The 13,024-nt window shown below is 35.4% G+C and overlaps 2 protein-coding genes across 7 annotated transcripts in view; one reads left to right on the forward strand and one right to left on the reverse strand.

Moving 5' to 3' along the window:
• The window catches only part of LOC132905063 (phosphatase and actin regulator 4B), a 397,089-nt gene that overhangs the window by 27,156 nt on the left and 356,909 nt on the right, over nucleotides 1–13,024 (forward strand). The gene's annotated exons all lie outside the window — the stretch shown is intronic.
• Nucleotides 3,058–5,467, reverse strand: LOC132905175 (uncharacterized). Its single transcript, XM_060956200.1, has 3 exons — nucleotides 5,109–5,467; nucleotides 4,212–4,353; nucleotides 3,058–3,840 (listed from the first exon to the last, which is right to left on the reverse strand). Exons 1-3 carry the CDS (start codon nucleotides 5,290–5,292, stop codon nucleotides 3,822–3,824), a joined length of 345 nt encoding a protein of 114 aa, XP_060812183.1. The 5' UTR covers nucleotides 5,293–5,467; the 3' UTR covers nucleotides 3,058–3,821.

Here is a 13,024-nt window from a genome sequence, read left to right on the forward strand (position 1 = left end):
GAAAGGAGAACGAGAGTGCGACACGATGAAAAGTGTGACACTCTCGACGCTCGGAGAAACAGATCCAGGAAACGAAGAGCAAAGGAAAAAAAGAGACAAAAACTGGTCGCGCGTGTCGAGGCTGGAGTTATAATCTCACAGTGTCGTGAATGAGAGGCAAGGGATTAAAAGGGAAAAGCGGCCGGGCCGTTCGTTTACGCGGCATCCCGTTTCCACGTTTATGGACGAGCCTCTTCAAGAAAGCTCATCCTCTTAGCAACCTGTTAAATATTCACGAGAAGCGGCCGTTTGAGCGTGCGTTACCGAGTCGACGAGTTGCGGGACCTGCGAGACCCGAGCTGGTTCACCTGGCGTCGAGCTACGAGCCCCTTGAGAACCTGCCTGCTCTTCCTTCTCCTTTTCCTTTGCCTATCTACCTTGCCAACCAGACAAAAGGCTCGTTAAGATTTCCTCCTTGGAAATTACTGCGCGCCCGATTAAAAGGGCTGCTCGGTTTCATTAAACCTTCAACTATCACTGCTTGTTTATGCGTCTGGTCTGTGGCTCGCGTTCCACACAATTGTCGCGCGAATCTCGTTTCTTCGAGAAACAGAAACGGTTTTTCTTCAGAGTTCAACTGCAGCTTGTAACTGCAGCTTGTAAAGGTGAATAAATAAATAAATAATGGATATTGGAATTTATGAAGACGTGTTGTTTTTGGAAGTTGATTGAAGTTGACTGAATGGTTGATCTGGTTTTAACATGTATTTTCGGTTTAAAACAGATGACGAGGAATACGAGAATGTTTCTAAAGTGTAGTTTGAATTCATATGAGTTTTCATTGGAGCCATGATGAAGTTCTTCCAGGACGAAAGTTTTAATTATATTTTTATAATACATATTAGTAATTGTATTTTGTTAGAACAAATTCTACAATTGTTTGAAGAGTACATTCTTACACTTACGAAGATACACGTACGTAAAAAACACGAATAATAATAAACGTAATAATACGATAACGTATACTACGTTTGGACAAGATGAATTCAATATTCCAGCCTCTCAAACGACGTTGATCACTAATTAATTCACTCGAGGCAAATTCATGAATATTGTCAGAGAACCGTCGATAATGACGAGCATTGTTCAGTTAATGGAATCAATAATCTGTTTACTAATGAACTATTATACAATATGTTATGCTTGAATAAATATCATATTCCATCATTAAAGGCAGCTACGATTAAAACGTATTTTAGATAAATTTTTGCTCTCCTCAGTTTCTTAACAAAATACGTTTCCAAGCACATTAGTGTGAAGCAACAGGATCCACGGATAGCTATGTACTATCAAAGTTCCGAAAGTTTAGGATCACTATGTATTCCGCAAAATTTAAAAATTTGGAAGAAAGTTAGCCTAAATTATAGTCACATGGTTTTATGATTTCCTTCGTCGGAAATGTACGAAACTAAGAGAAATTATTTATAGAAATTATTCATATTGTTAGAACATTGTTCTTCGATCATGGTGTTTGTAGAATTCAACTAACTCTATAGAAAAAAAATCAAGAGCCCTCAAATTCGAGGAATATGATAATAAAACTTACTATCATTTACTATCATCTAAATTGCTATTATTCAAATAGACATCACTGATTCTCGAATTCAGAAGATGTCAATTTCCTTTATCGAATGTCGCTTTACGATCGTCTCTTGAATTTTCCAGCTCTGCAAATTCCCGTAGGGTTTTCTCTTGCAGTCTGAATCCAACAGTGAAAACCTGTCGCCATAATTCTGCACCACTCAGTTCCGATTCCCTTGAGCACGGAACGAGTCTCTCTCATACGTAAGATGCAGAGAGCCGGGCAAAGAATTCGGAATAGGGTCGCCATAATCGTGGTAATCGACGTAATCGCCCCTTCTTTTGTGCAGCTTGTTCCATGAAGCATAGAAACGATACATCAGGCCACTGTACCAGGATTTCAGGAGCTCTGGAATTATCGAGACGAATTTTTCTCTACTACGCTCCACTTGGAGCCTTAGAGACGGGCCTTAACCTTTTTATCGCCTCTCCTTCTCGAAATGAGTTTTAAGGATACTCTAGACTCTAAAGTACCTTTAGGGTAGCTTTTTACGTACTGGGTTATGATCTCTGTGACTTCTGCATAGTGTATTTTATCACGGCAGCTCTTTTCGAGATTTTTTCCCAGCTATAATGACTATACAGAGGCGTTTTAAGACTTTTATGGTTACGATTGATAAAAACTGTGGGAGACGTAGTAAACTTCCCTTAGGGTTAATGTTTCGAGTAATTGTTACACATGGTTCTGTTCGATTCTGCCGTACTCGATTTATTTTCAATAATTTGCAAACATATATTTGTTGGAGATGAAAGGACATCGGAGTCTTTCTTTTGGAAGTTTTGGAAGGTCCCCAATACTTTAGTTCAGACTTTTTATTATAGCTGTATTTAAATAATAAAACTGAGAAATAGTTGTTTATGATTTAATCTGAGTATGGCTGCCCGAGATTAATGACAGTGGGCTTAGGCTCGAAGTGACATAATGGGTCGCTGAATGTAGCCACGGTCACGGGAGGGACGTGTACCTAACAAAGGTATGGAGTAATTAAATAGCCCTCCTTAAAAACAAAGATTGACCCGAAGGATACAGAGAGGTACGGAGAGGAGTATATAAGGGCAGTTCCACTTGGACTGACATTCGGTAAGATAAGTTTTACTTGTACTGTGGACAAGTACGTTGAGTCACACCCGAATCGCGGATCAGTGAGTTAAGTTCGACTTAGACTGTGGAAGAAATTGCATTCGTAATCCCGTTGACCGTGGATTCGTTATCGAGTCTGAGACCATTGCCATTCTCATCCCGAGTATCTAATTACCACGGTTACTTGTTAAATTCTATCATAATCATAATTGTACTAGTAAATATCTTCGCTCTTGCATGACAACAATGTCTAATCCAAAGGAAGATTCATTACACGCCCTAATCCCAATGATAACCCGACATATGTTTATAAACCTAAAGAGTCGTTTGAAATCAAGAAATTAACAGGAATAGACTAGTCGTGTTCTTCTCACGCGCTCTTCGTATATTAAATTATAAACATTTTTTAAACCTCCTTGTATCGTAAATATAACAATTTTATTAACTTAAACACTTAACACTATGTTGTTAGTATTACGAAACAAATAATAATCGCTGGATATAAGATCACGGATTCCACACATAGTTTCGACGACAAAATTAGCAGCGGTGGGATTAAAATTGGATTGCTCATTGTATCCTCTGCCGTCGCTAAATAAATCTACCGATATTTCGGAGTACTCTTGATGTCTTATATAGAATTGCTGTCAGTGGCCTAGCGTACGTAAATATTTGCCTGCTATTTAGCGATCGACGATCCTTGCGTCGGTTTGATCGATTGCTTTGCGTATCTTCCAACCAAGGACTATATGGGTTTCCATCAATCTTGAACATCGAATGTAGTTTAATTTACGAAAGAGTGATTCATGTCTGTTTTGTTTGGTATTATTTGATGTACAATTCAGAAGCACGTGATGCGCGAGAAATATTAATTGAACGATTAAATGTTAATTGGTCAATACGAAAATACAAAATTCTGTTAATTAAGACTATCTGTACGTATTAGTGACTTATTATTAATTTGCGGTGACAGTTTCGTCGTTCTCGATGATAGCCCGGTAATTTACGAATTATGATATTAATTTAACGTGAAAATTAGTATAAATTTATGATGCATTCTACGTTATCATGCGGCGATTACAACTGATTCGAAGAAGAGATCGAATCGATCGGAAGATTTTTAGCGACCCCATCCAGCTCTGCAACAAGAAACATTTTAATTAAAAATATTACATATACGTTATACTACGATGTTCTATTATTTTTTCTATAAAATTAAATAACGTATGTACAGGTATATCGTATTGTGAGTAACATTTCCAAAAAACATTAATTGTCAATTAAACGCAGTTGTTTAATAAATAAACTTAATTAAACTCCTATAAATATAATTTGATTGATTTCTAGGAAAAATAATAATTGATTACAATTTATTTGCTCGATGTCTCTAATTTTACGTTTCCAATAAGGTTCCTAATATCGTCGCTTTTCTATATTTTTCAATTTTTACATTCGATCAATGTAGTTTCTACTGCAGTCCTTAATTAACAATAAAACCTTGTCAACTTACCCCACATTAGCATACGATACAGTAGATGGTTTCCTATCGGTATTATCACCATAATAATCGTCTTGGTCATAAAAGGGCCTGCCCAACCAAAATGTGTTTGGATAACGTATGGTATCTTTCGGTACAAGTACTTCGTCATCATCTGCACGTCGAAGCGAGAAATTAAATTATTAACATTTTACCATTATTTCACAATGTTCACACGTATTCACTGTTATTTTCCACAAAATGATGTTTTACGTTTATTTGTTATCAAAAACTTCACTATATGTTTTTAGTTTATGAAAACGTATCGCGGGAGAAAATAAGTTTATAGTCTAAATAACTTGAATAACGTAAAGAACACAGCAAGCGCCAAGAAACAAGTTTTTCAGGAGAAGAAGAAAGCTTATACGTTAATGTAGTCCAAATTCACGAAAAGAAGTGTATCTGTAGAAAATCCTGTATTCGCCAGCACTTAGCTCTAAGGAAAACTTAATGTTCCATTGATTTAGACAGATGGTATAGACAACAATCAATTAATTTTCGCGAGTACTTATATTTTTCTCTATAGAGGCGAGGTTGTGACACCATATTCTAATATTATTAATAACTATTTGGAAAAAGAAATTCCATTGAAATTCCATACTGCGGTGTTCTCACCTCTCTAATAAAGAATGGAAATTTTTCAATTGTGGCACTTACAGTGTCTTCTACGAGCACTTTTAAATTATGGAACTAAAGAAATGACTTCTTCAGGTCTTGAAGTACGCGATTAATTGCAAAATGTTAAAATTTTGAGACATTTGAAATTACACTGCTACAATTTTCAATCAGCCATCCGCCAGGATTTGATTTGATATTTAACAATATATAAATAATAAATAATTAATCATTACAGTTTCAGCTTGAACTCACAACCTTCTTGTTGAGGAAACGGTTTCGCGTCGACGATTACAATCGCCAAACAGATGATCCAGAAGAGTAGCACACCTTTCTTCATGTTACTGGTTTGGAAAACAAGCTCAGATGAAATCGGAGTCGAGTCTTTGTCTGATTCGCGATGGTCTGATCCGCTCTTATATACCACTGAGAATCTCATGCACCATGACACAGTGATCTGTTTGTTCCGTAACAAAGAAGTTGTTAATTCGCATTTGAAAACGCACCGAGGATGACGAATACTGCTAATGAAAAAAGCAATCTCGAACGGGCGGCGTGGAAGCTGTTGATTCGTTCTTCGTTGCGAGTTTATATGAAAACAGTTGAGATTTCTGGATGAAACGTGTAAAATGTTTCACAAGTATGTTTACTTATTGCTCGCTTACATTTCAGGGTATTGTATTTCGTCGGAAAATAGTTCGATGAACGAAGCGTTGTTTCGAGAAAAAAAGATGAAGTCATTGTGCTCCTTTTCTGAGAAAAAAATTCTGCTAATAATTTACATTTGTTGTTTGGTAATTTTTTATATTTGTTTATTCAGATATATAATATATATATATATATATATATATATATATATATGGTAATTTAGAGGATCAATAATATACCTGGTATTGAGATTTTATGATTGATATTATAATTTGATATCATTATCGAAGAATAATCTTCTCTTAGTATGTGTGCTTGAAGATATATTTTCTTGGGATTAAAATATGAAGGATGCGTAGAACCTTGAAAATCATACGACTCTTATCGTTTATAAAACAATTTCTAAGATAATTTTATATTAAGCAATATCTATTGTATCAAGAAATAATTGCACCGTATTGGAAAAAAGGGAAAGAAAATTTTAACCGTTTAAAAAATTCAAAGTATGTGAAACATAAAATATAGAGGTGATAATGAAATACGTAGTTACGTTCAAAGTTGACAGTACTCACACACGGTATTCTTCATAGGTATTCTTCATAGGTATTCTTCATATACATACACATACATACAATATAACCGACATTTTCAATTTTCTTGATTATTCCGCAAATTATTAACAGGTTAACGTAATCGGTAGTTAATAAACTCTTATCATATCGTCCAAATTAATGGTTAAATACCTTATCTCGATACAACTTGGTTGTTTAGTATCGTTCCGTAAATTAATGCCAAATCTCATTAGATACCATTATCGTTACCAAATTAGTGTAATTTTCTACTTAGGCACACGCACTCCATTATCATCTACGCTCGTCCGACCGATAACTAAACCCTCTCCTCGACGTGCCTTCCTGATAACGGCCACATGTAATTAGTTTCGGTAATTATCAGCAAGTTGCACGAACTCATGGGCGAAATTAGCAAATTGTAGTTTCTATTTGTAAAACAACACTTGTTTTTAGACGTTCAAATGTATTCGAAGACATAAAATACGTATCTGGAAGTAAAATCTACGAAGCAACTAATCGTAATTAGACAGATATTTTTGAAATAGAATATTAAGCTTAATTGGAATTCATTTTCAAATTAAGCTTCTTTAACCATCCCATAGTTTTTTAATTTTTTATTATTTTTAATGTAAGCTGTTTCACTAAAAAATATTCGCAAATCTGAGAAAAACGAACCTCTGATATAGAAAACGAGAAATTTCGTGTGCTAACGATTTAATGAAAAAATAGATTCTGTTTGATTTAATTTTTTATTTTAATCATTGATCTTCACGAACTTAAATTGTTATAATACTTATATGTATCTACCTATACCTTTTTTCTTTAAAACTGGAAAAGTTTCCTGTCAAAGTAGGATCATATTGGAGCGAAAATGATCCGAAAACTACAAAATTGTTAATATACTATTTAATTAAATATATTCATGAAATATTTATTTAGTAATTAGACATTTTTCTGTACATTTCGATCACGTTGAAATATCATCTGATCGATCAAATTGTTAATCGTTCCACTTACGTCTCTTTAATGCGGACTGTTTCAAGATCAGCGAGCATATCTTACGTACGAATAATAATTCGAGTAATTCGGTTGTTGAAAATTCGATTTACCGCGACAGTATCGTCTGAAAGGAAACTTAGACGTTGTATCGTTTAAACGCACCAAGGCAATGCCTTGGTACCAGTAACCCCATAGAAACTTGCGAAATACTTGTTCAATAAAGGTTGCCATCACGGCTGTTGTTAAGTCCTATATCCGATTACAATTGTTGAGAAGGTCTTAGGGCTTTGCGGCACCCGTACTTTATACTACTAATGCAATTTCACAGGAAGAACAATAGGATCAATGGAAAGTTCGGGTTATCCGATTGACGGAACTCTCCAGTTAATTGAAGTGCTAGCGCCAACAAGGAAATTGAACATAACGTAGTTTCTTGCAGAAGACGCGATTATTATTTTCAACGGAAACTTTCGATCGTCGTGATAATACTCTTTTAATTCTGTCTGAGCTGCACTGAACTTGTTGTAAACACACTCGAGCTGTTCATCAATGAACAAATCAAACGAATTCATCATTGCAAACATTGGACAGTACGTCAAAATTTGATTTAGCAAGTCAGTTGGCAGACCCGCAGATTTAATCTGAAAAACCGTGAGTCTTGGAAATCTAAGAATATCAGTAATTCTATTCTTTTCCGTTGTGTCATGGGCAAATAGGTTTAGGGATATGTAGAAACAGCCATCGATAGGATTTGATTTTTCAGACCATTGAATACTTCAAGAGTTGTGATGGGTATTGAAAATAGATTAAATCTGGAATTATAAAGCTTTTAACAATCTCCTAAAATTTCAAAAACTTTCTACAAAACTATTCAAATCACATTGTTCGAATGCTCAAGCACCTACTCAGCAAAGAAAGTAAAGGTATACAGCATAGAAGTGCTTACTCTGGAATTTCCTAATCAAAGAAATCCTTACTCTCAAATTATCATAAACCCTAACATTACCATAGTTTCCTGTAATATCAAGCTACCCTTTGTCGAGAAAATTCATCTGTACGATGTCCAGGATTGCAGTAGCTAAAAATATTCTTTTGAGTTGGGGGGATATTTTTAAAGATAACTTTAGACATTAAAGCAACGAAAGCAGTTTGTATACGAATATTCCGGTTGAAGTTTATCCTTCCACTTACAAACGATTGATTTTACGCTAGAAATATCTAGTGGTATTAACATACATTTTGTGACATCTTGTATAAACACACGAAGCTGCACTATCCATGTTTCTATAACGTAATATCACGTTGAAGAGTTTCATCGGTATATCATAAAAACTGGATGCCTCTCTAAACAGGTAAACCTTAGTCACGAAGCTACCCAGAATGGTTGAGTGGCGATGCTTCGTTAATCGATTATCGTTATTAGGTTACCGGCGACGAGCAGCTGGAGAAGTGGTTACGAACCAAGCTCAGCTTTGTCTCATGCATGGAAAGCTCGTGCATCGGTGGTTGGTTTGGCTCGCGAGGCGAGCTTTTCGCCCGCGCGATTGTTTCGCGCAGAACGGAAAACATCGCGTCACGAGCCGACACGGTGAATGGACGAACGTTCATTGAATAGTTAAGATCTGCTGGCGCGCTTCCGCCGCTAACGACGACGCGTGTTTCGCGCGTGCTTTGTTGTTTCGTCAGGTTCGTCGCCGGCTCTCTTATTTTTCCACCGTGAAAATCGACGTGCTGGTGACGTGGAACGCCTCGAGTGTTTTGTGTGCAAGCGATTTTCCGTTAATAGGGAGAGTGATGTAAATTCAGAGGCTTTATATAGACTTTTTTTTGTATTTTTGTGGTATCTTTATGAAATATTGAACGAGTAGGTACGTAGATTTGGATAGATTAGGGAAGGAATGTAGGTGTTAAAGTTGAGATACTATAATATTGACTGTTATATGTCTTATATACTGTCGACTGTAAATATTGAGACACCTGTTGATTACTTTCAGAAGACTCTCATTTTTTGTAGTAAAAACTTTATTTGCTATTTTACATGAAACTTTATGTAAAACTGGAACTTTTACACATAAACGTTGCGTGCAACTTACGTAAACTGCAAATATTTATGTATGTATGAAAAATGTAAAAATGTACATAATGCTCATAAAGCGTAAAAACGTATAAAATATTCAAAGTGAAACGTTCAATATGATATTTAGTGGGAGGAACAAATATCTAAATCTCTGTATGAATTGCATTTTTCTAGTTGTACAAAAATATTTATTTAAATTTATTTAAAAATAGTTTATAAAAGTTTATGGCATTGCACGTATAAATAAATATGTGCAGTCTAATTACAAGACGTGTATAATGCGGATGAGATAATTGATTTATATCAAAATACCTAGAGAATGAAAGCCCCTGAAAGTAAGCAGATGTCCTAACATTTATGACTGGCAGTGTACGTTGAATAACCGAAGTGTTTTGTAAGGAAGCGTATTAATAACTCTATTTAATAGTATTTTTATGGACTTTAGAGTGGAATATCATAATATGTAGATAATTTGAAGAGGAATTGCACGAGTAGACTTTGAATGCAGTAGTTTGTAATTAAATTAATTAGGAAAAATATTTCTAGTAGGATATCGCGTGGAATTTTGAGTAAGAATTTGCACAATTTATCGAAGATAATGCAAAAATAATTTAATTAAAAGAGTCTGGTTCTTATCAAATCATCTTTATACATATACCTACTTACATGTATATTTATAAGTAAATAAATTTACTTTTCATGTTCATGACGTGTAACGTGTAACGCGCTTAAGAAATTCAATTTTTATTTCGTCAGATTATTTTTTGGTTAGCAATGGAAGTTTTTCAAAAAAAAAAAAAAAAAAGCGAAAGATGGAAAGATAGCCGTGCTGAAATAGATAAAACAATAGCTCCAATCAATTCGAGTTCTCGCGCAGTAGCATCCTACATCGAACGAAAATATTTTTTAAACGGGGTATCGGAAAACTACCGCAGGTTTTGAAAAACGCAACGTAGAGAGAAGGAATAAAAAACATAAATACAAAAAGTAAATAGGTGTATAAAAGTATAAAAAGTAGTAGTAAAAAGTGAATAGAAATACAAAGGAGTAAATAAATTACAACGATCGTTGAGAAACTAAAGATCTTTAAGATATTCGTCGAACATACGTGAAACGTATCCGAAATGTTTTAAAGCGAAAAATTGTGCTAAAATTTCAAAGAAATTTGACGTTGTTCACCCAGTTTACTCAACCTACAAAAACCATCCAAAATTATTGGTGATCCGATTAGCCCGGTTAGCGAAATAATTGGCCGGGAAACAACGGATCCATTATGTACCCGTACAGAAACATCGGCAAGCATTGTGCAGTAATTATCCCGAATTACGTAGCGTATTTAGTTTCCGTCGATCCACGTCGCCGTCAGAAATTACTCGACGCGGCAGTTGTCGTGCTGAACACACGTGTTATTTGATCCAATGATGTCCGTGGGCTGGGCTAGCGTAATCATCGTGAGAGCCGCTATTGTGCCGGATAGTTGGCTGATACATTGCAAAGATTATTGCCCTTGGCACACATTCGTATCTCGTTCTACAAATTCGACCTGCCTATATATATTCTCGTTCAACTCACCTCTACATAATCACCGAACTTTATTCAACAAGATATAAAATGAACAAACATTGCACAATGTATAACAGCGAAACTATGTTTTGGGTTGATTAGATTCTTCTTTCAAGAAAATTACAATATAATTTAACCTGAAATTTATTTCTTCTTATTGGATTGCGACGTAATTGTCATTATTCATATTACAAATTCTCTTTCTCGAGAGTTACAAAACCACATCATCTCAGATGTATTTTTCGTTATTGCAGTCGCTGTTCGAAACATTTCGGGACTACTGCCAACGATTTTATTATATTGGATTGGCAACTAAGCGATTGCGGATTTTGTCGATACCACCTAATGACAAAATCATGCGATGCATGATCCATGCAAACAACGAAATATTGCAAATATTATTAGCTCAAGGAAACTGACACGTAAAGCCTTGTTTTTCAACTTCTAGTAACTAGGATCTTATCAGTCTAGAATGTCTCGTTTTTCGTGGAATCATAAACGAAGGAAAATTTTAAACCAGTCATCTTTTCCCAAACATTGTCCTTCCGATAATTTATTTATTTTAAATAAATGAGGAGCATGCAAATTTTAATTGCGAATTTTGTCAATATCACCTAATGACAAATTCGCAATCACTTAATTGTCAAACCAATATGTTGTATGAGCTATCTAAGTAAAGAGAAGTGAAAGAGTCCTAAGAACTTAATTTCGAAGATTTCATGAGAGTTATTAACCCTTTCGCTTCGGCAGTCCAGTCCAGCGAAGTACTGTCACTGAACGATGACAGATCATTTCGTGGATGTCGCCTATAAACGACGCTTGAACCCGCAGGTCATCTCGCGGGCGCCGCCTATAAGCGGCACCCGGAGCGAAAGGATTAAAAGAGATACAGATACAAATAGCAGATACAAAGATCAAAGTGCCATGAGAAATGGTAATATCGTATCTTTGTAATGCGCAAAAGCTTCCAAAAGGTCTCCATATTCCTGGAGTGTTCATACTTAACTCAAAAGCAGATCCATGCACATCATTATCAAGGAACGCGATCACGGCGTTTCAGGGAAAAGAAAAAACGAAGAGATTACGTCGCACGATAAATCTATTCGCGTGTCTGTCAGCTATAGATGCTAGCTCGATTCTCCCTAAACTGGCCCATTGTCAGCGCCTCGATAATTTCTCCTACTCGTACAGTCTGTAGCAGTTTCCCTTTTCTTCGCTCTTCTTACTCGCTTTATAAAAGAAAGGAATATCTTCTTACTCGTACGTCTTTGACTTCGAGTCCGATTACGTTTTGTGAAAGAAGCTGCTCTACGATTTTCTGATCACTTCAGGGATTCGAAGGAGTCTCCGAGTACTTTGACCTCTAATACCCTCTCATCGACTTCACGGATCTTGTGTAGTTAGTTTGAAGCCTGGTTTCCAACGTGGATATAATTTCCTCGTTATTTTTTCGCTTTAAATCTTTATACATACATTTTCCTCAGTTTTCGTTTTAATCGGAAGAGCTACTAATTTTCTAGAATTAACGGAGAATTCCAAGTTCTGTCTTGAACCAGAATATTCTAATTTGCCTCTGGAAGATGTTTGCGTACACTTGCAGGCAAAGATGGATTTTCTGGTCGGATTCTCACTTTTGCATATCTTGCACGCGATGCAAATATGCCACAACGAAATACTGCAAACATTATTAGCTCAAGGAAACTGACACATAAAGCCTTGTTTTTCAACTTCTAGTAACTAGGATCTTATCAGTCTAGAATGTCTCATCTTTCGTGGAATCATAAATGAAGGAAAATTTAAAACCAGTCAACATCTTTTCCCAAACGGTAATTCAGTTTTCCTTGTCAGAATTTTCAAATAAATGAGCAGAGTTTGCAAATTTTAAACTCGAAACAGTAAAATTCTTATCTTTTAAGTAGTGATTTCCAAACATTGTAAAAATACAATTTTACATAAAAAATAAAGTTCTGTTTTATAGAAGCTATTAACGTTTTAAGTGAACATTTCCCTGTTTCTTCGCTCTGTTCGTAAGAAGGTAATTTAATTGTTTGAATTACCATTTAAAGACATCCTGGTTATTCTTATAGGAAAGTCCGTTCACTTTTCCTCACTCAAGAATGCAATACGTTTTGCGTTTTAAGTCTGTGCATAAATAAAATTTACGCGCTTAAGTAAAGCTTGTATAACACGTTAAACATGTTGGTCCAATGTATTCGTCACTCATGTGCGTAAGAAGTGTGCAAAACTGATCATAATGTTCTAATTGAAATATTTGTCATATTTATCGCTAACTACGACGACATTCAGCTATT

The sequence above is a fragment of the Bombus pascuorum genome, chromosome 3 (assembly GCF_905332965.1).
Source record: "Bombus pascuorum chromosome 3, iyBomPasc1.1, whole genome shotgun sequence".
Taxonomy (NCBI): Eukaryota; Metazoa; Arthropoda; class Insecta; order Hymenoptera; family Apidae; genus Bombus; species Bombus pascuorum.

Excerpts from the sequence above, each read along its gene's own strand:
- LOC132905175 (XM_060956200.1), bottom strand. The coding sequence starts at position 5,292 with ATGAGATTCTCAGTGGTATATAAGAGCGGATCAGACCATCGCGAATCA. Across the intron at positions 4,354-5,108 it reads GTTTCCTCAACAAGAAGGTT|ATGATGACGAAGTACTTGTA; the intron begins GTGAGTTCAAGC and ends TTCGACGTGCAG.